The sequence below is a fragment of the Artemia sp. Qi Xiang Cuo genome, chromosome 19 (genome assembly GCF_049724085.1).
Source record: "Artemia sp. Qi Xiang Cuo chromosome 19, ASM4972408v1, whole genome shotgun sequence".
Taxonomy (NCBI): Eukaryota; Metazoa; Arthropoda; class Branchiopoda; order Anostraca; family Artemiidae; genus Artemia; species Artemia sp. Qi Xiang Cuo.
In genome coordinates this window covers 10,488,004-10,511,584 of record NC_142812.1, presented here as the reverse complement: position 1 = coordinate 10,511,584, position 23,581 = coordinate 10,488,004, and the positions used below count along the sequence as shown (strand labels likewise).

At 34.6% G+C, this 23,581-nt stretch overlaps 1 protein-coding gene across 1 annotated transcript in view; it reads right to left on the bottom strand.

The window, feature by feature from the left end:
* Positions 1-23,581, bottom strand: part of LOC148940485 (uncharacterized) — a 304,533-nt gene that overhangs the window by 60,302 nt on the left and 220,650 nt on the right. The window contains exons 6-7 of the mRNA XM_089104864.1: positions 21,724-21,929; positions 8,889-9,113 (exon numbers count right to left, since the gene is read on the bottom strand). Coding sequence (XP_088960990.1) covers positions 8,889-9,113; positions 21,724-21,929 — 431 coding nt within the window. The remainder of the gene's footprint in view (positions 1-8,888; positions 9,114-21,723; positions 21,930-23,581) is intronic.

Here is a 23,581-nt window from a genome sequence, read left to right as displayed (position 1 = left end):
ATGTAACTGTGACAAGGTAAACCATAACAAAACACTACTGAAATATTCCAACTCTTGCATTTCAACGAAAAACATCCAAAAATGAACTTTGAAAAATCAAGAGAATGTAACTGTGACAAGGTAAACCACAACAAAACAATACTGAAATATTCCAACTCTTGCATTTCAAGGAAAGAAATCCAAAATGAACTTTGAAAAATCCAGAGAATGTAACTGGGACAATGGAAACCATAACAAAACACTACTGAAATATTCCAACTCTTGCATTTCAACGAAAAACATCCAAAAATGAACTTTGAAAAATCAAGAAAATGTAACTGTGACAAGGTAAACCACGACAAAACACTACTGAAATATTCCAACTCTTGCATTTCAAGGAAAGAAATCCAAAATGAACTTTGAAAAATCAATAGAATGTAACTGTGACAAGGTAATCCACGATAAAACACTACTGAAATAGTCCAACTCGTGCATTTCAAGGAAAGAAATTCAAAATGAACTTTAAAAAATCAAGCGAATCTAACTATGACAAGGTAAACCACGACAAAACACTACTGAAATATTCCAAATCTTGCATTTCAACGAAAGAAATCCAAAAATGAACTTTGAAAAATAAAGAGAATGTAACTGTGACAAGGTAATTCACGACAAAACACTACTGAAATATTCCAACTCTTGCATTTCAAGGAAAGAAATCCAAAATGAACTTTGAAAAATCAAGAGAATGTAACTGTGACAAGTTAAACCACGATAAAACACTACTTAAATATTCCAACTCTTGCATTTCAACGAATAAAATTCAAAATTAACTTTGAAAAATCAAGAGAATGTAACTGTGACAAGGTAAAGCACAACAAGACACCACTGAAATATTCCAACTCTTGCATTTCACGAAAAAAATTCAAAATGAACTTTGAAAAATCAAGAGAATGTAACTGTGACAAGGTAAACCACGACAAAACACTACTGAAATATTCCAACTCTTGCATTTCAAGGAAAGAAATCCAAAATGAACTTTGATAAATCAAGAGAATGTAACTGTGACAATGTAAACCACGACAAAACACTACTGAAATAGTCCAACTCTTGCATTTCAACGAAAGAAATACAAAATTAACTTAGAAAAATCAAAAGAATATAATTGTGAAAAGGAAAAGCACAGTAAACCACTACAAAACACTACTGAAATATTCCAACTCTTGCATTTCAACTAAAGAAAACAAAAATGAACTTTGGAAAAATCAAGAGAATGTAACTGTGACAAGGTAAAGCACAACAAGACACTATTGAAATATTCCAACTCTTGCATTTCATGAAAGAAATTCAAAATTAACTTTGAAAAATCAGGATAATATAACTGTTACAATGTAAAGCACAACAACACACTACTTAAATATTACAATTATTGGATTTCAAAGAAAGAAATCCAAATTGAACTATTAAAAATAAAAAGAATTTAACAGCGACGATGTTAGGCCAAACAAGACACTACTTAAATATTGCGACTCTTGCATTTCAACGCAAGAAATTAAAATTGTGCTTTGAAAAATCATGAGAATATAGCTGTGACAAGGTAAACCACGATAGATCACTATTAAAATATTCCAACTCTTGCATTTCACGAAAGAAATTCAAAATGAACTTTGAAAAATCAAGAGAATGTATCTGTGACAAGGTAAAGCACAACAAAACACTACTGAAATATTCCAAATCTTGCATTTCAACGAAAGAAATCCAAAATGAACTTTGAAAAATCAAGGAATGTAACTGTGACAAGGTAAAGCACAACAAGACACTACTGAAATATTCCAACTCTTGCGTTTCAACAAAAGAAATTCAAAATGAACTTTAAAAAATTAGGAGAATGTAATTGTGACAAGGTAAACCACGACAAAACACTACTGAAATATTCCAACTCTTGCATTTCACGAAAGAAATTCAAAATGAACTTTGAAAAATCAAGAAAATGTAACTGTGACAAGGTAAAGCACAACAAAACACTACTGAAATATTCAAAATCTTGCATTTCAAGGAAACAAATCTAAAACGAACTTTGAAAAATCAAGAGAATTTAACTATGACAAGGTAAAGCAAAATAAGACACTACTGAAATATTCCAACTCTTGCATTTCAAAGAAAGAAATTCAAAATGAACTTTGAAAAATTAAGAGACTGTAACTGTGACAAGGTAAACCACGACAAAACACTACTGAATTTAAGTTTGTTTCACCTCATTCGAAGACATGTAAAAAAAAGTTGAAAAAATATAGGCTATCATGTTAAAAAAAATAAAAAAAAAATGGGAGGGGGGGCAAAAAGTTGGAGGGAGGGGGTGCCCTTCAAGTTTGGGGGTAAGGGACCTTTGGGGAGTTGATATCTCTGCTGGTTAGGGTTGTTGGTGCTTATGATCCTTGATGGTTTGTACTCACATACACCTTACTACTTGATTTGCAAGGATTTCTAAGGTTTGTTCTGAATTTTATTATTAAAATTCTTTTCTTACTATCTACATCTCTCTTAGTATCAACTTTTTAGTATACTAAAACGTTAGACCCTATTTCAAATTGACAACACTGTTCAAACATCACTTGTGTATTATACAGACCACATCGCAGAGTTAAAGCTAGGTCAACTCACAATGTCATTCTATCATCGTTAGCCATTTTCATAGATTGATGTTGTTTCAATTTTATAACAAATTACCTGAGTTAACAAGCCCTTCGGGGTTACCTTAACTGATAATCAGTTTAATCCTTTTTTTCTCCACCTTCATACAATCCAATTCGCAAATACTATCTAGCTCTGTTTTTTTCCTATTATTCAAATAAGATCGTTCGTACAGTCCAATTCGCGAATCCCTTATCCCTTTTTGGAAATGTCAATCAAATAATTCGTATTATAGTATCCATGCACTTTTCAGACAATTCTCGTTAAAAATTTTATTTTAAAGCCATCCACACGATAGAGCTACGATCGCAATGAATGGTACTTGTTATCAGAAAAATGTCAATTGCCAAAAAAAAAGAAAAAAAACAAACAACCATACTCTCAAAACATGTTTGACCACCTTATAGGTAAAGGATTGGTCGCTTTTTGCAATTTCCACGTGATACTGTGTGAGGGAGTACTCACTCTCTTTGAAAAGGTGTAGAGCTTCTATAGAATTCAATATATGCAATCTACTCATATGTGATAACAATGACACACTAAAAACTGTATTTTAGTTTCTGTCGATATTTTGAAGCTTTTAGGGCAGTAGGTTTTCGCATTTTTGTCAGTGTTGCCACATTATGGTGTGAAAATAAATAAACAAGACTTGTTTGTCAGTCTTGTTGTCAAATTGTTGTCAATTTGATGTCATCTGTGAAAGTCAAGCCTCAGCAATCTGTTGATTCTCAAAGACCTTCACCAAAGGAATGCTACACCTTCCTGGGCTTTTTATAGCAGATTGTTTTTTGCCATATGTTTTTAGTGTAATTTCTGCTCATCTACCCAACCATGTTTCTTTTTGTTCGGATTTGGTGCCCACTAATAGCAAGAACTGCATAACTGCACATGGAGGTCTTTTTCATCAAAAACTAAAATCCTAATTTCGTAGTTTTTTTTAGATAACATATATGGGTAGAAGTTCCTACTTAACCAATTAAAACAATCAGATGTTTTAATTGGTTACTTATTGGTTATTTTAAGTCAAAACGAAAGGAAGTGGTGTAACCTCTATATTTAACGGCTTGTGCAGCAATTGAACTTTCTTGTGCAGCAACTGAAATTAACCAAGAAATATCAAAATTAGAGCTTAGCTATTGAAATACAGCTGAAAATTTTGAGCTTCAGCTATATTGGGTTATCACTCCTTAGAGAATGTCAAATTACTGAGTTGGTCCACTTTGATACTCAATTCTACAATTATTAAGTTAAGTACTATTTTGTTTTCGGTCTAGATTTTTTTGTAGTTGTACGGCTTGTGCAGCAACTAAAATTTATTTTGCAGCAACTGAAATTAATCAAGAAATATTCAAATTAGAGCTTAGCTAATGAATACAGCTGAAAATTTTTAGCTTCAGCTATATTGGTTGTCACTTCTTAGAGAATGTCAAATCACTGAGTTGGTTCACTTTGATACTGAATTCCACAATTATTAAGTTAAGCACTATTTTGTTTTTGGACTGTATTTTTTTGCAGTTATACGGCTTGTGCAGCAACTGAACTTTATTGTGCAGCTACTGAAATTAATCAAGAAATGTCCAAATTAGAGCTTAGCTAATGAACACAGCTAGAAGTTTTGAGCTTCAGCTATATTGGGTTGTCACTTCTTAGAGAATGTCAAATCACTGAGTTGGTTCACTTTGAAACTGAATTCTACAATTATTAAGTTAAGTAATATTTTGTTTTCGGTCTGCATTCTTTTGTAGTTATATTTCACTACTTCCAACTAGTCTTCTAGGAAATTGCACTTGTGTTGTAATATAGCTTGCGAATATTTTTGAGGTTATAAAGAAAAATAAAAATAACTTTTTATAGAACTTAAAAAATTAATGGGCATTTTGATGGCTTTTCATCGCGTTGATAAAAGCTGGAAGATAAACTAGGACTTTAAATTACACTCTAGTGACATTTCCTATAGCACTGGAGATAAAATTAGGCCTACTGCAATACATACAATGTAGCAAAAACTATAGATATGAAAGTAGCACTGATCACCTTTTTCTTCTAATTAATTTTAGGGGGTGAGGGAAGTATGATTTTGGTCCCAATAAATTAGGCTAAATGTAGGCAAATGTGGCAAAAATTACGACGGTGTTTAATTAATCCTAAGGTAAGCAGGAACTTTCTCTTCGAAAATCTAAAACTCTCTCCACATATTTAAAATTTCATTTTTTAAAATTAATTTGCCATACTCCAAACTAAATTAGAATTTTATCAAAAAAGACATCTCCTGGCCGTAGTCGAATTTTTGAATTAGTATATAAACAACCGCTCAGATTCTGTTCTCGTGACAAATTGCACAGCATAATTGATTATAATCTTGTCGTACTTCAGAATACCATCAAACCTACCCATGAAAGTTATGCTGGATTTTGATTTGACATTAATCAGTTAGATTAATGTCAAAGTAACCCTACGAATTCAGCCCTACGAAAATCCAAAGCAACGTTTGTCTAACAACCTTTCAAATCAACCCTGCGAAAAGCCAGAGCAACGTTTGTCTAACAACTTTTCTAATCAATCCTACAATAAGCCAAAGCAACGTTTGTTTAACAACCTTTCAAATCAACCCTACGAAAAGCCAAAGCAACGTTTGTCTAACAAACTTTTCAAAAAAAAAGGCAAACTTTGGTCGCAATGCATCAGTACTACCTCTCACACCCTCTCTATATTAATGGTTGATATGGAGTTTTAGTCAAAGGTATCGTGCAGTGTTTTGTTTACACCAGGTTTTACACCAGTTTAAATCGTCCAAATGCTAACACCAGGCTAAAATGTTTTCTTTTAACAAATCCCAGGGCAAATAGCAAATTCAAAAGGGGATATATGTCCTTACTCGCAAAGAAGTATAAAATATCCAACGGTTATTTTATATGATGCCGTAAAAATAGAAACAAAAATCAAGCAAACAAACTAAGATAAACAAACAAACAAACAAAAACTTAGAAAAATCATAAATCTTTGTTAAAAAATAAAGATTTGGCTATCAACCAAGTTAAAAGTTATCCAGAGGGCTAGAATTCTTAAAACACTGGAAACAGTTTCCAGGGAATTTCACTCCCCTTTTTATTATAACGACAATGTAACATTTCTGAGATCTCTTCTCCAGCAGTATTCTTGTCGTTTGAGCTAAGCTAGAAGGAGAAATTATTTCTTTAGGTTAGAAGAAGAAATTTACCATATTAATTTATCATCAATTAAATTATTTGAGAATTTTTAATGATATTATAGAGTATAATTACAGCTGAAACGAGTAGTTAAATTAGAGGCTCGCTGCTACCAATACTACTACTACAATCAATAACACGTCGCAGCATTAATATACCCAAGCCCGAAACACCGGTCTGAATTCACCCTTCATCCTACCCGGCACAATGCTTCCGTCTTAGCCACTTCCAAAGAGATCCCCAAAGATCGTAAGTATTTTTCTTGTGGTGTCATGCAGGCCAAACACTTGGCTTGTGGTCTCTCTTTACCATTTTTCAAAGTCTTTAGCAGAACTATTCTAAATATACAGAATTTTTTCCAATTCTGTCGACCAAACTTACAAATGCAATGCCCTTAAAATATAGAGATATCAGTATAATATTTCAAATAGTACCTTTGTCGTAAGTCAATGTCTTATACCCGTTTACTATATTATTATTTCGTTGTATGAACAATTGGTTGGTCCACCGAGAGGACACGTCCAGGCGGTTCTTTGTGATTCATACTATGAATAGTGTCGAACCAAATTGTGCGTAAAGAGTGATATCCGACAATGCAAGGTCAAGGTTTTATTTCTAAGATTATCTTGAAAAAAGGTTCAAAAGGAATTTCTAGCATATTCCTTTTTATTTTTTAAATCTCCGTCCTTCTGGGCTGTATTTGACTAGACTTTGTTTTCTCAAACGATCCTTATGGTTCGTTTACACTTTGCGGCAAATTCATGCGGATTTAGCAATCTGTGCGGAAATTCCGTCCGTTTTCGTGCTAGAAAAAATCTCTTGCTTTCCGCAACGTTTTGGTCAAACCAGGACGGAATCTTGGCAAGGCTTTTTAATGAATAAAACCGTGAGCATTGATTTCAAAAAACTACACGATCTTATAACTTTGGTTCAAGGCTACCCCAACTTCTATGACCCTGCGCACCCAGGCTCTAAGAAAACAAAAAAAATGGTGACATTTTGCTCTCTATTACTCAACAGATTTCAGAAGAGGGTAAGAACATAGGTCACGCTGTTGCAATAATTTGAAATCTTTGCCTTAAAACGCAGCTTTGTTTTAGCCATAGTTCGAACAGAAACAGACGGATTTCCCCATGGATTTCCGCAATGTGTAAACGAACCATTAATTTAAGTTAAACATAGGCCAGTGAGAGTACCAGTGCTGCTTTTAGAAAAGATGCTGCTAAAACTAATAATAGCTAAGTATGAGATTGTAGCAATATGGGTACCAGCGGATATTAGGATTAGGGGAAATGAGCGGGCAGATAAGCTGACAAAATGAGGCACTTGCTATTGGGGGAATTTAGTATGTCAGTATTCGGTGAAAGATTTCTTGTAATTATGAGAAGTCATTAAAAGAGAAAGAAAAAGAAGGTTTCTTCTGGAGGTCTCAGAACCAGATTCTTGAATTGTATGATTATGGTGGCTAGGCCACCTGATCTATGCCACCCAGTCAGCCACCTGACGATCAGTATATTCAGGCTTAGAACAGACTATATTCAAATTAAAAGTGTTTTATTTAGAGTCTTCAAAGTTTTCAAGACCCATTGACTCATTTGTCTTCAAGACGCATTTTAACCATAGTGACAAAGGCCAGATGGCAATTTTAATTATTTGACTCCGGCCCATAGCAGAACGTTAGCCAGACGGTTGAACACTGAAGAGGAAGATCTTACACCCTGAAAGGCTCTGTTAGAATTGAGGAGACGTGCACGGTGAGGAGTCCTCCCAGGAGTGCAACAAATACCAATACCTCTAGTTAAAAACCCTCCCTTGTTAAATTTTAGCTGAACAGAGTTTAGAAAAAAATTGCTTTTAACAGTGCAGTATTTTCTTCATAAAATGTACTTATTACTTTTGATTTTTTCTGGAAGCCCAGATAAAAGTGACGGGATAAACTTTTTGTGATAATTCCACGTAAGATAAATATTGTTCATACAGCCTATAGCTTTCCTGACATTTATTTTATTCTTCTCTTATTACCTTATCTACACTACCATAAAATGAAAATCAAATTAACATACAAGGTAGGTTGATACCGTTAGAGACCAAACTTATCCTTTTGTTTTTCTATCTTTAGGAAGGCCCCCCTTCATACCCGCATTCAGTGCTTTTTTGGAAATGTTCAATGTTTACACATTCTTACCATTAACTATGGGGAAAGCACTATGTCTTGTGTGAATAAAATTTGGTGATCGATCCCTGTCAATAAAAATAAATCTTATGCTTTTTCTATATAAGTATAAGTTTCAGTTAGTGGTAAACTCCATCGGTGTAATAATGATCTCCTACCGTGTATCAACAGACCCCCCCCCCGCCCCAAAAGAAAAACAAAAAACAATCAGTGTAATTTCTAGAAGAAATTGACGTCCGACTTTAACAAAATTTGGCTGGCAAAAAAATGGAAGAGTTGCGGCGAATATTGTAATATCTAAAACAAAATGAAATAATTCCTAAAATTGAAGATTGTTTCCCTGCCAGAAAACTTACAAATAAATCTTTATATACTGGATACTACCCGAGGGTATTGGCCATGTATATAAAAGGATGAAACTTTGAACCTAGATTGTTGTTTAAAATAAAAGTGTCGTTAACTATTATTTGATGCTACATTAAATACATTTTAGACATTTACCACAAGATAGTTCTTGAATGCACCGAAAATATTCACTTTCATCTATGTTGACGCATTGGTGCTGTAAATAAACGATTTGGTTCATTTTATCCGTTTTGTTGGCACCAGTCGGCTCAGTAGGACTGATACCCAAATGTGTTTAAATCCAATCACAAAGGAAGTCTGTATTATGTTTGGACAAGTTTTGACGTGTTTTGGTTTTGCATACTAAAATAACTAACAATCATAAAACTGTTGCAAGGTATGCTTGATTTTGAAGAATCGTACCGATTTTAGACCTCATCCTCTTAGCTTTATCAAATTTAGAATAAATTTCATTTAAAAAGGAAAATTATTCTTACCTTAGATGACCTGGTAGTCCTCCAATGTAAACATCTAGCCCTAAGTCAAGGGATCTTAGTTTCCCAGATGTTCTACCAACAGCCTCATCGTTGTTATCAGTTCGAATGATTGCATCTTGGCGATACCTCCGAGCTGATATACTGTGCCATTGGTTAGAATTTAACGATCCAAAAGAAGTTAGTGTCACAGGACCGTTTCCAAGGTCAAATAAAAACTCGGCATGCCTGGAAAAAAGATTTTATTAGCTGTCACTTGAAAATAAATAGAGAAAAAAGACGGCCTGCAATGAGCCATTTTCTCTTTTCATTTACAGTGCTTCACAGCTGTGGATACAGGGTTTCAAGGCCGTATCCAGGGGGGGGGGTTACCCGGTTTGAACCCCCCCCCCCCCGAAATTTTTGACCGAGTAGAAAATAAGTCGAAAATTAGTAAACCCTAGGTAAAAATCAGTAAAATTAGTCGAAAACTGAGTCAAAATTAGTAACCCCCCCCCCGAAAAAGTCAAAAATTAGTAACCCCCCCCCCCGAAAAAAATCCTGGATCCGCCCTTGCAGGGTTTCACGTAAAAGTGTAATCTTTGATAACAATTGTGACGAACGACAAGCTTGACACTTTTCAATGTAAAATAATATGAAATTAAACATTAGCTTTTATAGAATTTTTGTTAGGGGTATTTTATTTTATTCTTTATCTGTGTGGCAAGACTTTGTCAGCCCCCTACCACTCCCTTTCTCCACCCAGCACTCATTCTGTCAAAAATTTGTAATGCTATACTGGAAGTATTTATGAAGGCTTCAAATGGAGATTAAGGGTAATTAATTCATCGATTAAATTGTAAAGCAGTGAACCAAAAATGTTATTGTTTACAACAACTGTGCATAAACAAGATCTTGGATTCTCAAGGCATTATACGAAATACTTTTTATCCTGTTTCAGTTGACCTTGTGTTTGAACAGTTTCTCTGAAACTAATTGTGACAAAAATTAAGTTTAAGCTTTTTGTCAAAGGAAGCAATCTTCCAGTGTTTTTTTTTGTGTGTGTTATTAAAAATATAGTCTTTTTTCTTCTATTATTTTCATCCTATTTTTCTGTTTTTCTTAATTGGTTTCACCCATTTTTTTTATTTTTTTCTTTGTTTTACACTGGGCCAACGATAGTTGATCCACTTTTGCCACAATGTTGTAATGGATATGTTTTTGTGAACTGTTTTAACTAGATAAGATAAGAAGAAATTTATTTAAAAAATCGTGCATAACGAGCCCAGATGGTTAGAATTTGCATTTCAGAGTCAAAAGCAAGAATAAAACACAACAATGAAGACAAAGAACAACGGTAACAGCAAAATAAAATAAAACAAACCAAGAAATGAAAAAGAAGGTAAAAAAGTATACAGAAAAAACATAAAATGATTCAAAACAAAAATTCATTTAAAACTGGCTAAAGAATACATTAATATGTAATAAAATAGAATGAAAAATCATTCGTTGAATAGATTATATCAAGGCATCATCTGATAAAACTGGTAAATATATATATATATATATATATATATATATATATATATATATATATATATATATATATATATATATATATATATATATATATATATATATAGGCTAAAAGAGAGTCAGAAAAGTGAGAAAAGTCATAACATGTCATAAGAATGAAGAACCAATATAACTAATAAAATTATCAAATGGATAAAAAAAGCCAATAAAACACATAAAAGAAAACAAAGGAACTGGTACACATAATAAAAACAGGGCAAGGAACTTGCATGTAATGTGTAAGAATCCCAAAAGGTCACTTTTTGACCCGTTAGTTGAAAGACCCTATGATAACAGAGGTCTCAACACACATCGATCATAGGCCACTCCCCTCCCACTTTGGACCTTTCCACCTCGGAGGGGGCTCATTGATTGGTAATCAAAAGTTCTACTGTCCTTTTTAAAAGTCAAAAGTGATTGGAGGCCAACCCCCCCCCTACACCAATCATTTCCCCAAACACATCCAATCAGAATGTTTGAGATAGCCATTTTGTTCAGTTTAGTTGAAAGGTCCAGAAATTATGTCTTTGAGGATGACCCCCCATAGCCCTCAGGGCAAGGGTTGCAAGCTACGCCCTGGGGGAATATAAGACTTTTATTGAAATAGTGGTCTTATATACTTCGGAGAGGTCTCATTGGATTGTTAATCAGAAGTTATAGCACTCTTTTTAAGAGTCAAAGTGATAAGAGGCGAAATATACCCCCCCCCCCCAAACACACGCGTTGTATTTTCCCGAAACACACCTGATAGAAATTTTGAAATGGCCAATTGTTGTCGTAGAAACTTCGGAAAGGGCTCATTTGGTTGGAAATTGAAAGTGATAGTGCCCTCTTTAATAGTCAAAATTGATTGGAGGGCAATCATTCCCCCGCGCCTATCATTTACGCAAACACTTTACTTTGTTTGATGTAGCTTAAAAATCGAGATATTATGTCTTTGAGGATGAGGCCCCCCCCCATAGTCATCAGGGTAAAGGTTGTATGTTATGCCCCGGAGGCATATGAGGTCCTTATAAAAACGATGGTCGTATAAACTTCGGAAGGAGATTATTGGATTGGAAATTGAAAGCTTAAGTGCCATATTTAAGAGTCAAATTCATTGGAGGGTAGCTGTACACCCCTCCCGTCATATTGTCCCTAATGCATTCGATTGAAATTTTGAGATAGCTTCTTGTTCAAAAATGGTTCAAAGATCTCGTAAAAAGGCTTTTGGGGCTGACACAACCCCCCCAGAGTATGAGGGTAAGGGTTGTAAGTTATGCCCCGGGGGCATGTGAGGTTTTTATGGAGGGGTGGTCTTTTGAACTTTAGAGGAGGCTCATTTGATTGGAAATGTATAATTCTAGTTCTATTTTAAGAGTCAAGCGTGATGGAGAGAAAATAGCCCCCCTCCCCCTGATATCCTCTTTTCCCCAAACGCATTCGATTAAAATTGTGAGACAGCCATTTTGTAACCAATAGTCCAAAGAGAATATAACAATGTCTTCAATAAGCAAATATAAGAAATATTTAGGCGGACGTTGAACTAAATCAAATCAAACTATAAGCATGTGGACTTTAAAAAAGGTGACAAAGCTATTTCTCAAGAAAAACTTATAATATTAAGTTAGACCTTTAAGAGTAAGTTGTGGGGGATTTTGAACTAGCCAGAAAGCACTACGTATATACTTTCAATACTACCACTACAGTTACTGTAACTAACAACGCTAAGAGTATTAAGACGAAATTTTTAAGAATCATTTAGGGGGAGTTCCAATTAAACGAAAAAACTGTATGCATTCAGGTTTTCAAAAAGGCATACAAGCAAAGTCATACAGCACCACGCTAAAAAAATAAAAAAAACAGAAAAGATATAAAATATTATTTTTATCATGAAAATGACCATGTTAATAAAAAACGAACAGAAATTAATTAAAAAAAAACTTTTAAAACAAGTTTTTCAAAGAAAAGTAAAGAGCTCCATTAAGCCAAAAACCAGCAGAAGTGAAGTCAAGTAATCGTCCAAGTGTAAAACTACCACAAGTCACTACCAATAAACAAATGAAACTCAAAAGGAACAGAAATTAGAATAGATAGCAAAGTCAAACTCGAAACGAGCAAAGATTAACATTAGTATGGCTGATAACCCCATGCCTTTTCAAGACGGAACATTATTTGCGCTTTAGTGAAAACAAAATGCGTTTAAATTTTTTAACTTTCTTTACTTAAAAAATACAAAATATTTAAGACTTTAAGAAATAAATATCAGTATAGGTATATTAAACTGACAATCCCCGGTCATTTTTTTTTTTTTTTTTTTTTTAGTAAAGCCTAAATTATGTTCGGGTCTTGAGAAAGCACGGGGGTTGTCAGCACCCTCGTAGTAATGTTAATTGTTGCTCCTTTTCAGTTTGACTCGACTATTTATTCTAATTTCTGTTCGTTTTGAGTTTCATTTATTTGTTGATAGTGATCTGCGTTAGTTTGACGCTTGGAAGATTACTTGACTTTATTTCTGCCAATTTTTGGCTTAATGGGGCTCTTTACCTATTCTTTGAAAAATTTATTTTGTGGAATTTGTTTTAAATAAATAAAAATATAAGGCAGAGTCATTCAGCCAGGGGGCGTCAGCGCACCCCCTTCCCCCCTTATGGGTGCCCAAGTAAGGGCATTAAGTTGAAACGTTTAGGGGGAGGTTCAATTAACCAAAAAAACTATGCGGTTGGAAGTATTAAAAGTACGTATAAGCAATATCATAGGCACCGCTGCTCTACCATAGCAAGTAATATCATTGATATTTTAAAGGAGCTAATTTGATTGCAAATTAGAAGATCTAGTACCCTTTTAAAGAGTCAAAAGTGATTCGAGAGCAATCAGCCCTCCTCTTTAGCTTATAATTCTCCAAACTCTTCCACTCAAAAGTTAAGATATCCATTTTGTTCAGCACAGATGAACGGTCTTGTAACTGTATCTCTAGGGCTAATTCGTAGGTCAACCCCCTACAATTCTGCAATTTGCCCTTTATGTTAAAAAACTAAATATTGCCTTAACCCCTTCCGTCACCGTGACCAGTTAGTTGGACAAAATTAAAAATGCTCTTCTTTTCCTAACTATTAGGAATTTCGTAAATATGATCGCACTAATATATTCTCCTGTTCGCTGGCTACAGCCTCAGGGGTGTAATCGCCTCAGTTTATCGCTAATTCTCACCCTGACAGCACGTGAACATCGACTTTATTGGAAACAATGGATTGGGAAAAACCAGGTAAAATAATTTTTTTCTCTGCTTCAAAAAGACATAAAATGATCGAAAAAAATTATTGTGTCAAAATATGGATCATTAGAAATAGACAGGTATTTTTTTATGGCCGAAATCACTTGAAGTATGTGCTTGAGGCTATGCTGAAGTTCTGTCCAATTATCTGGACTGCGCGACTAGGTTTAGAGAAATAAATGACGCATGGCTTGGTTTTATGGTAGTTTGGATGCCTTCTACTATCTTGAAAAACGAATATTTTTATCGGAAAATTGAACAGATGTCATTGCTGCTTGTCATTTATTCCCCTTGTCCAGTTAAGTGGACAACGTGACACGTGCTCTTCCAGCGCACGGAAGAGCACGTTTGTTATGGCAAAAATGCCATAACAAACCCTCGGACGGCAAGTATTTTCCCCAAACGTCACTCCCCATCCAGATTACGGCCGCCTCGAGCTGTTTCTGAGCCCATCCCTGCTTTGTCCCCCATTCGCTGCGTTACGTCCAGATACGAAAGAACTTTTATCCCCTTCATTACAGAGAAAATGAATAAAATGCCTCAATAGTTTCTTTTTTGCCCTCTTTTGTTGTTTATTAGCTGATGGTCCTGCCCCGGTTCTTGCGCTCTTTTGCTTGCCCCCCCCTTTCTTGACCAGCTTTTATTGTCTTTAACTCTTTTATTGATTTACTGTAGTTTAATTGCTGACACTTTCTTAGTATCCCTTTTAATTTAAATGCATTTATGTTTTGTGCTAAGTTTAGTTTGACCAGTTTTTAATGCATTTATGTCTGGCTCTAAGTTTAGTTTGACAAATTTTTGCTTTTTTTTAATTTTTTAATTGACTTTTTAAAGTTTTAACTATTGACTTTTAAATGATTGTCATTATGGTTTTCTCTATTTCGTTGTTGTTCTTTGCATTTTCAGTGTAACCATTTATTTGTTGTTGACTCCAAAGTCCGAATTCGGCCCTTTGTGGGCTTGTGATAGCGATTTTTTGAAATAAATATCTCTCTCTCTCTCTCCAGCGCCGCATCCAAACTCTCCTTTTTGTAGGTTCATCAAGACGAAATACCATGCGCATCCAGCCAGATAAACTACTTGATTTCTTCGATGCAATTGGCAGTGACTTGTCAGATATGGAAGTATCTGAAGATGACGATGAAGAATACTTATCAGAAACAAATGGAACAAAACTAACACCACTAAAGACACTCGATCCTTATGAAGTGTCTTCTGATTCAAGCGACCCCGATGATATGCCACTCATATCCCAGGCTGGGCCTAAGACCGTTACTCAACAGCGAGTGATATGGAAAAGAAAACGGTTTATCCCGATCATTCCAGCTTGGTCTGATACTGCAACAGCTGCCAACGAACAACTATCAACACCCTTTCAATACTTCTGTAAGTACATTGATAGCGATTTCTTCGATTTGGCTGCCATCGAAACAAATAGATACAGTATTCAGCAGAATGTAAATAATCCCATTGTAACCAATCCTATAGAAATGCGCAAGTTCGTTGGCATTCACTTGGTGATGGGCTGCATGAAATTTCCAAGGTACCGATGGTATTGGAGCCCGGCAACTAGGGTTTCCCTCATTGCGGATGCCATGGGTCTAAACCGTTTTATGAGGCTGAGAGCCTGCTTTCACTTGGTTGACAACAAAACTGCCAAAGATCCGAACAACCGTCTCTGGAAAGTTCAGCCAGTTATAGATAGGGTGCTAGCACGATGCCAGCAGCTGCTTTCCCATGAAAATGTTTCTATAGATGAGCAAATGTGCCCATTTACAGGTCAGCTTGAGATTAAACAGTACATTAGAGGAAAGCCCTGTCCATGGGGGATCAAGCTGTATTTACTCTGCAATTCTGATGGCTTGGTCCTAAACTTTGACGTGTATCAGGGAAAGACGACAATCATTCCTGAAGAATACAAGGCATTGGGGGTTGGGGGTGGCATTGTCATGAAGCTTATGACAGGAAGAAAGATTCCAAAAGGGACCAAGCTCTACACCGACAATTTCTTTACGTCAATCCCCTTGCTCCAAGCTCTGAGACAGGAAGGATGGTATGGAACTGGTACTGTTCGCGCCAATCGAATGGCTCGGTGCCCCGTCAAGCCAGAAAAAGAGATGAAAAAGAAGGTCGAGGAGCAATGGAAGAAATTGTACTAGGTGCAGACGAGCTGGTTATAGTCCGATGGCTTGACAACAACATCGTTTCTATGGCCTCAAACTTGGTTGGGATCGGTGAAATAGGACATGCACGACGGTGGTCGAAAGCCGAAAGTAGATACATACAAGTTCCACAACCAGAAGTTATTAGAATATATAATACCAGTATGGGTGGGGTGGATAAAGTCGACCACCTGATGAGTTTGTATCATACCTTCATCCGATCTCGAAAGTGGCCACTGCGATTGATTTTTCACATGATTGATCTAGCAGTCACAAATTCATGGATGGAATACATCAGAGACTGCCAATCCTTATCTCTGGGTAGAAGAGACAAGCTGGATCTTGTTGCTTTCCGGAAGGAGGTCGCCTGTGCCCTAATACAAGCACACACGTCAACACTTCGATCAGTTGGTCGACCAAGAGAATCAAACGTGGAAACAGAAGAGCAAACAACGGTAGGGAGGAAGCGGAAGATCAGCTGCAAGCCTGTGTCTGATGTGCGATATGATGGATATCATCACTGGCCTGTAAAGACAGGGGACAAGCACGCCCAGAGATGCAAGATGGACGGCTGCAAGCTAAAAACCACAACTAGATGTCAAAAATGCAATGTCGAGCTCTGCTTTCGGGGCGAAAGAAATTGTTTCAAGGATTTTCATGTAAAGTAAAGTGGTCACGTTGTCCAATTAACTGGACATCTATTTTCGTCATCCTAATAAATGAATTTGAGCAAATCACTTCGGTAATGGCTTACTTATGCTCTAAATAGTAGGTTTAAATCAGGGAATAATTTTTTTCACCTAGGAAAATAATTCGTGACGGAAGGGGTTAAGATTAAATAAAAAAGCACTGCGTGTATGCTGGTTGCCAATAAGACATCTTAGCAGTATCCCAATAACTCCTGAGGGTATTATGTTCGAACTTTCGGAGCTACTTCTTTTTCTTCGCCTGCTCTTAAAATTTGAGTAAATCAAAAGAGTGTAAGTAAATCCAAGTTGTCAAAGAGCATAGATATATTTTTTTCAAATTGTATCAATTTTAATTTTTTAGGTCAACTAGAGGAGGTAAATAACTAAATTAAACACTACTATTTGTGTCCAGATTTTTAAAAGGGTGTATGTTGTTAAAAATTGTTGACAAATTTTGTCCAGCATACAAATAGCAGGCAAAACTATAAATTCTTAAAGAAAAACCGAAAAGATTTAAACTATTATTTATTTCCTGAAAAAGACTATGACAATATACAACGAACAGAAATTAATTGAAAAAAAAGTTTTTCCACAAAATAAGCTATCAAAGAAAAGTACAAAATCCATTAAACCCAAAACGAGAAAAAATATAATCAAATAATCTACCAAGCATAAAACTACCACAAATCAGCATCGATAAATAAATGTAACCCAAAACGAATAGAAAGTACAATAAATACCCGAGTCAAACTCAAAATGAGCAGAAATTAACACGAGTAGGGCTCAAAATCCCCTATGCCTTCCTAAGGCCATAACATAATTTGCACTTTACTGGAAAAAATTTGATGTTTTCACTTTTATAAATTTAATAAATCAAAAATTATTAACATTCAAAAAAATAAATATCAGCCTATGTATTTTAAACTGACAATGCACATTCATTTGCATTTTTTTTTTCAGTAAAGTACCAAGGACATCAAAATGAAAATGTAATTTATTCTTAACACCCATCTTAGGTCTATTTGTACCTGAGTACTGGGATTCTCCAGGATTTTTATATTAGTGTTTTAATACTTTTTAAAGTTTTTAGGACAGCATAAATCTATTTTTAGGTTGCCTCATGTAATGATTGACAGACTATCTGTCTGTTGATTTATAAATACAACTACACCTTCAAAGGAAAGCTACACCTTCTTGAGCTATTTAAGGTATTTTTAGCTTCTTTTTTTACTAAATTTGTACCTTTTTTTTCAGCTTTGCACCCACTTTTGCCAAAAATTGTGTAACTGCACAGGAAAATCTTTTTCCTTAAAATTGGATTCTCAATTTTCCCTATTTGATTCTCAATCTATTTTTAGGCTGCCTCATCTAATGATTGACAGATTATCTATCCGCTGATTTCTAAATACAACTACACCTTCAAAGGGAAGCTACACCTTCTTGAGCTATTTGGGGTATTTTTAGCTTTTTTTTTTTACTAAATTTCCCCCTTTTTCAGCTTTGCACCCACTTTTGCCAAAAATTGTCTAACTGCATAGGAAAATCTTTTTCCTTAAAATTGGATTCTCAATTTTCCCTATTTTTTTTAAGATGTATCTAGCTGCGTAAGTTTCTACTTAACCAAATAAAACAACCAGCCTTGACTTTTATTGTCCATGGTACTTTTAGAACTTACGTCTGCATTAATAAGCTTAATCAAACCCCGCTAATTTTATTTAGGCTGGTTTGATGGCTTCATAATACAAATGGTTGTCATGGGATTGCGTGGTGTATATTCCCAGAAGCAGATAAAACCTAATATATCAAATATGGAGAAAATTTAAAGTAAGACAATATCTGTCTCTACATTATTTGAGACATTAAGCTTTTGTCAAGCTTGGAGCTGCTCATTAGAAATAATTTCCGCAAAAATGAAAGCTCCAAATTGAACAAGAATTGTACATTGAAAATAAGAAAATAAATTTATTTCTTATATCGTTGTTGTTTTTTCTAGAAAAAAGTAATCTTAATTAATGTCATAAATAACTCGTAAATGTTTAAGGCTACGAACATGTAGCATACACAGTACATAGGCTACATAAATAGGCTACATAAAACCTGATAAGGATTTGAATAACACACATTGATTATGCGAGACAGATTCATTTGGTTAAAGTTCCCTGCTTAACATCTAACTTTCTTGACTTTGTCCTGACAAGAAATTCTCTTTGTTTGATTCCAAAGAATAATTAGCCCAGAACTAGTTAAAAAAAAAATTTCACCTTCTCTTCTTGGCTTGATTAGTTGCATTCCCTTTTTTCTCACTCTTAGACGTTTCTGTTCTTTTCTATATTTTATTGGCATAGAACATGCCTCGTTTTACGCGTCTAAAGATATTAGCGTTTTTCTTTTTATCTTTCTTGTCCTTTTTAAGTGACCGGCATTTATCCCCCTGGAAAATACCCCCGCGGCAAACATTCCCCTCCCAACGGAAAAAAAACCCGTAGCCCCCCGGAAAATATCACCCCACGCAGCTGTTTGATCTCCAATCCCTCTGGACTTTGAAAAAAGGACACAGTTTTAAAAGGAGGGATCTCATTCCCTCCACGAATATGGAATAAAATGATTGCTTTACGAGAGTGCATAAAAAAAACGTGGAAATGAGATTCAAGGTCCGTTTTCCAACCGGAAAAATAAGGAGAATAATCTCTCTTTTACTCTTTACCATGTATCTTTGAAAAATTAATCAGTGACGCCAGTTCACAATTCTTTTAGGGGGGGGGCATTTTTCAAAATCTAGGGTGAGGCAAATTTGTTTTTTTCTATAAATATTTAATAAAAATACCAAAAAGAGCAATATTCAATGAAAATATCCCCAAAAAAGGTGTTTTTCAAAATCTAGGGGAGAGGGAAATCCCTCGCCCCAATTGACACCACAGAAATTAATGAATTATCTAAATCGATTTTCAATTATTGTCAAACAGTTCGTTGTAACGAACTGTAAGTAAGGAGCGACCCGGCTCAATAGTAACCGAAAGTCTAAAAAACGGAATTTTGATACCTGTAGATACATCAAAAGAATCGGATTTTTATGCTGATTTCAAATATATGAGTTGCATCAAATTTAGTCTAACCCATCAAAAGTTTCGAGCCTGAAAAAATTTGCCTGGTTTCCAAAAAAGGGGGAAACACCCCCTTAAAGTTAGACTCTTTCTCACAACTTTTTTTTAAAACAATAAAAGACTTTAGCGTAAAGAGCTAGGTGTTGAGGAGAGGACAGCCCCTTTCATCTACGGAATAATTTCTGTTCGTTTTAAGTTTTAATGTCGCTCCTTACTTTCATTTAAAAAAACTTGTTTTTTTTACTCCTTGCATTCAGTTAAAAAACTTGTTTTTTTTTATTTAATTATTAATAAGAACGTCTGTCGTATTAGTAAACCTGAAGCATTAGTAACCGTGGTTTCAAAAAGGTGGGATATAACCTAATTGTTCCTCTTTGATTGAAGATTGATTAAATAATTAGCTATTATATAAATATTAATTATTTAATCTTTGTTTAACGAAATACAATACTTTGAAATCTCTAAAATAGAATTTAAGGTTTTCCTGTATTTCTATCAAATTCTCTTATTAGAGGTAGGGATTGTGGGCAGCGTTACCAACGTTTTGAAATGAACTGTAACAGTTTTCCGAATAAAATTCCAATCTGAACAGCAGGTCAAATCTCCGCCGTAAATTGATGAACATTTTCGATAAACTAAAACTTGAGCAACCATCCGAGTCAAAAACGAGCAAATAATAACCAAAACATACCTGAAGATATGCATTGTACCCAAAAATTCCAAGTGTACCGGACTTTACCAGGACCTCTACATTGTACCAAAAATAGTACAATTGTTCCGCGTTGGCAACACTGATTCCCTGGAGCTTCAATCACCCACACTCAACGGAGACTTTAAATGAACTTTCTTTCTTGTTGACTTAACGCCTACGCTTCCATATAATTAATGACCTCATGGAAAGTTTTTTTTAACTATAATAATCATGAAATATAGTATAAATCTTGGAATAATGCATGTTCATTTCCATTTCCTCTGAGTTTAAAACCGTAATTTAAAAAAAAATATTGAAGCACTCTCGAAATTGAAGAATTTCTGACATGTTTCTTTTGGATTTAAAAGTCCTTCTGCAAGCCTATTTGCATTAAAAGCCATTTTCTCCTTAATAGCCCTTTATGCTTCTAAGAATTATTTTATTTATTGAAAAAAAAATAAAACAAATTGTTGCATCGAAAAATTACACCACTGAATAAAATCTTATATCGCAGAGGTTTTCAGGAATTCATAACAATATATATTCACTTGTTTTGAATATATATCTCAGCTTTTTTTGATTAGTTCTTTTCAGTCATCTTTATTATCATATGATTTTATTTTTATTTTTCGTTGATTTATCGAAAAATTAAAGAACACTTTTCAAAATAAACATAGTTTTCAATAAGACCCTAATAACGCAATAGCATTTTGAAAGTTTACACAGGGGGATATAGTAGCCTAAATTTGCATATTTTGAACAGAGTGTTTTTATTTTTCAATTTCATAATTATAAAGAAAACTTTTAGAAAATATTTGGTTTTCAGTAAAGTACCGACGACGAAGTGGACTACAGAAAGGTTACGGTTAGGGGGGGGGAGGGGAGGTGCGAGTAAAAAAGTTTCTTTTGTATAGTCTAAATATAATAAGCATTTTGATTGTGCATATTCAATAATTCATTCTAGATAATTGTAATAAGCTCTAAATGGGATGGAGGAGGAAAGTGCGTAGGTGAGTTGGCCTCAGGCGGCTTGGTGCTCTACTGAGTTGTTAGTAGTAGCAGTAGTAGTATATCGAGCGCAATTTTAGTGTCTTTCTTAATTGCTTTTTTTTATTACCTTTTTTATCTCATACTGGGTAAAACAATGAATTCAAGAAAGAATTTCCGACTGTTTCCGACCCCCTCCCCCCTAGAAGCTAAATCTGTGTAAACAAAATCCTTCTCATGGAAATTAGCGTGCTCCTGTGAAATTTATCACAAGCAATGCCGTATCCAGGGGGTTAGGGGGGCAATAAGTTCTGTTTAAAACAGTCCTCAAAGATCTTCCAAATTGCCATACAATCCGAAAGAATGGGTCCTAAATTTTCGAATATTTTATCTTTGCATACCTGTTTCTGATTTTTAGAAGAATGAAGTCCCCTTGTAAATCTTCTCTTTGAGTTCCAAATAAGATATAAGTTTCCTTTTCAGGGTTTGGTGTGCAAACGTCTACGTCAATACTGCTCCTCTCGTTGAATGTAAAGGGGTTTATAACTGTCAGCTGATATTTTCCATTGAACTGATATCTCGCCTCAGTATTTGACATCTCCTCAGTCTGGAATAAGTTCAAAGTTGGAAATAAATCTCTTTTTTCTCCAGAGGGAAAAACTTCATTAGAGAGGGGATTAAGAAAGGCTAAATTGTTTTCATTTCTAAGGGAGTATTTCTAAACACAAGGGATTGGAGTTCAACTTTACTTTACTGTAGAAGCTAGTCTTTTATTGACATATGAATCTAAAATTAAATCTTTGAATTTTGAGAATGTGAGCTAAAAATTTGACAAGTGGATCAAGGGTTACTTATAGAATTGGCTATAATCCAAGTACTTGATTTATATTACTGTTCTTGTACTTAAAACAGTGTTTGGGAATAGAATGACTTTTCCAAAGCCTAACATTCTAGAAAAAATGTTAGAGGTTTGCATGTTTGAATTTATGTGTTTGTATGTGTGTTTGTCTCTCTCACTCTCTTTGCCTTTGTTTCTGGGCGGGTGTTTGCATGTCCCAGTACCTGTCCTTATCGTTTGCATGTCTAAATATATGTGTTTATATGTTTTTTGTCTTTCTCAACCTCTTTTAATCATTCTTAAACAATGCTGAAAAAAAACCCCACTATTATCGGTATTAAATTATTAAGAAGGTTATTTATATTTGAAATATACCTTTTCGTTATAATTTTTGTGTCTATAGTTTGTCCATTATTATAAATGATCTGGACATCAGATTGTCTCGTATGTAAAAGTAAATTTGAAGGACACAGATTGCTCTGTTAAGAAATAACTTTATTTTTTGGTAGAAATAAACATTTTTAGTAGCCCTTAGCCCTTACGTGATAGCCAGAACTCTAAATTAAGGATCTACACACCCATTTGTGCGTATGATTTGTTTAGAATAAACTGTATTTTATGTTAAAAATAAACACTTTTAGCAGTTTTTAGTCCTTGTGAGATAGTCATATCTCTAAATTAAGGATCTATATACCCATTTCTGCGTACCATTTGTTTGGAATAAACTATATTTTTTGGTAGAAATAAACATTTTTAGCACTCCTTAGCTGCTGCGAGATAGCCAGACAACTAAATTAAGGATTTATAAACCCATTTGTGCCTATGATTTGTTTAGAACAAACTGTATTTTATTGAAGAAATAAACATTTTAAGCAGTTCTTAACCATTATGATTCAAGATTTAGGTAGTACATAGTCATGAGTGTAATAGTCATTTTGAAGCACTTAGGCTACCGTTTACTAAAATTTTACTATACTAAACTAGTTGAAGATAAAAAAATTAGATAACCCTATTCCTTTTTTCCGTATCGATCAATTGAATATTCTAAAAATTGATCCAAAACACCTGCTCCCTTTAAGTACTGAATAGAAATGTCGATCTGTTATAAAGATCCGTTGAACTCGCTTCACCTTGTCTAACTCTCAATGAAGCGTATAAAGGATTTTCACTTTTGACGTTTCCGTGTAGTTTAACGAGAGATCCCATGTCCATCTGTTTTGGTATAAATTTCGATAATGAGAAACAATTAACCGTTTTGAAAAGGAGTAAATCTGAGTAGTAAGGGTGTGCAAAGTATCAACCCTACATTCAACCCTACAAGAATATGGTCAAAAGTGTAATAGATTGAAAACCTACATGAAAATATACAATGAATTGTGCAAGAAAAACCCATGGCTGTGTCATTAAACTTACACGTGAAT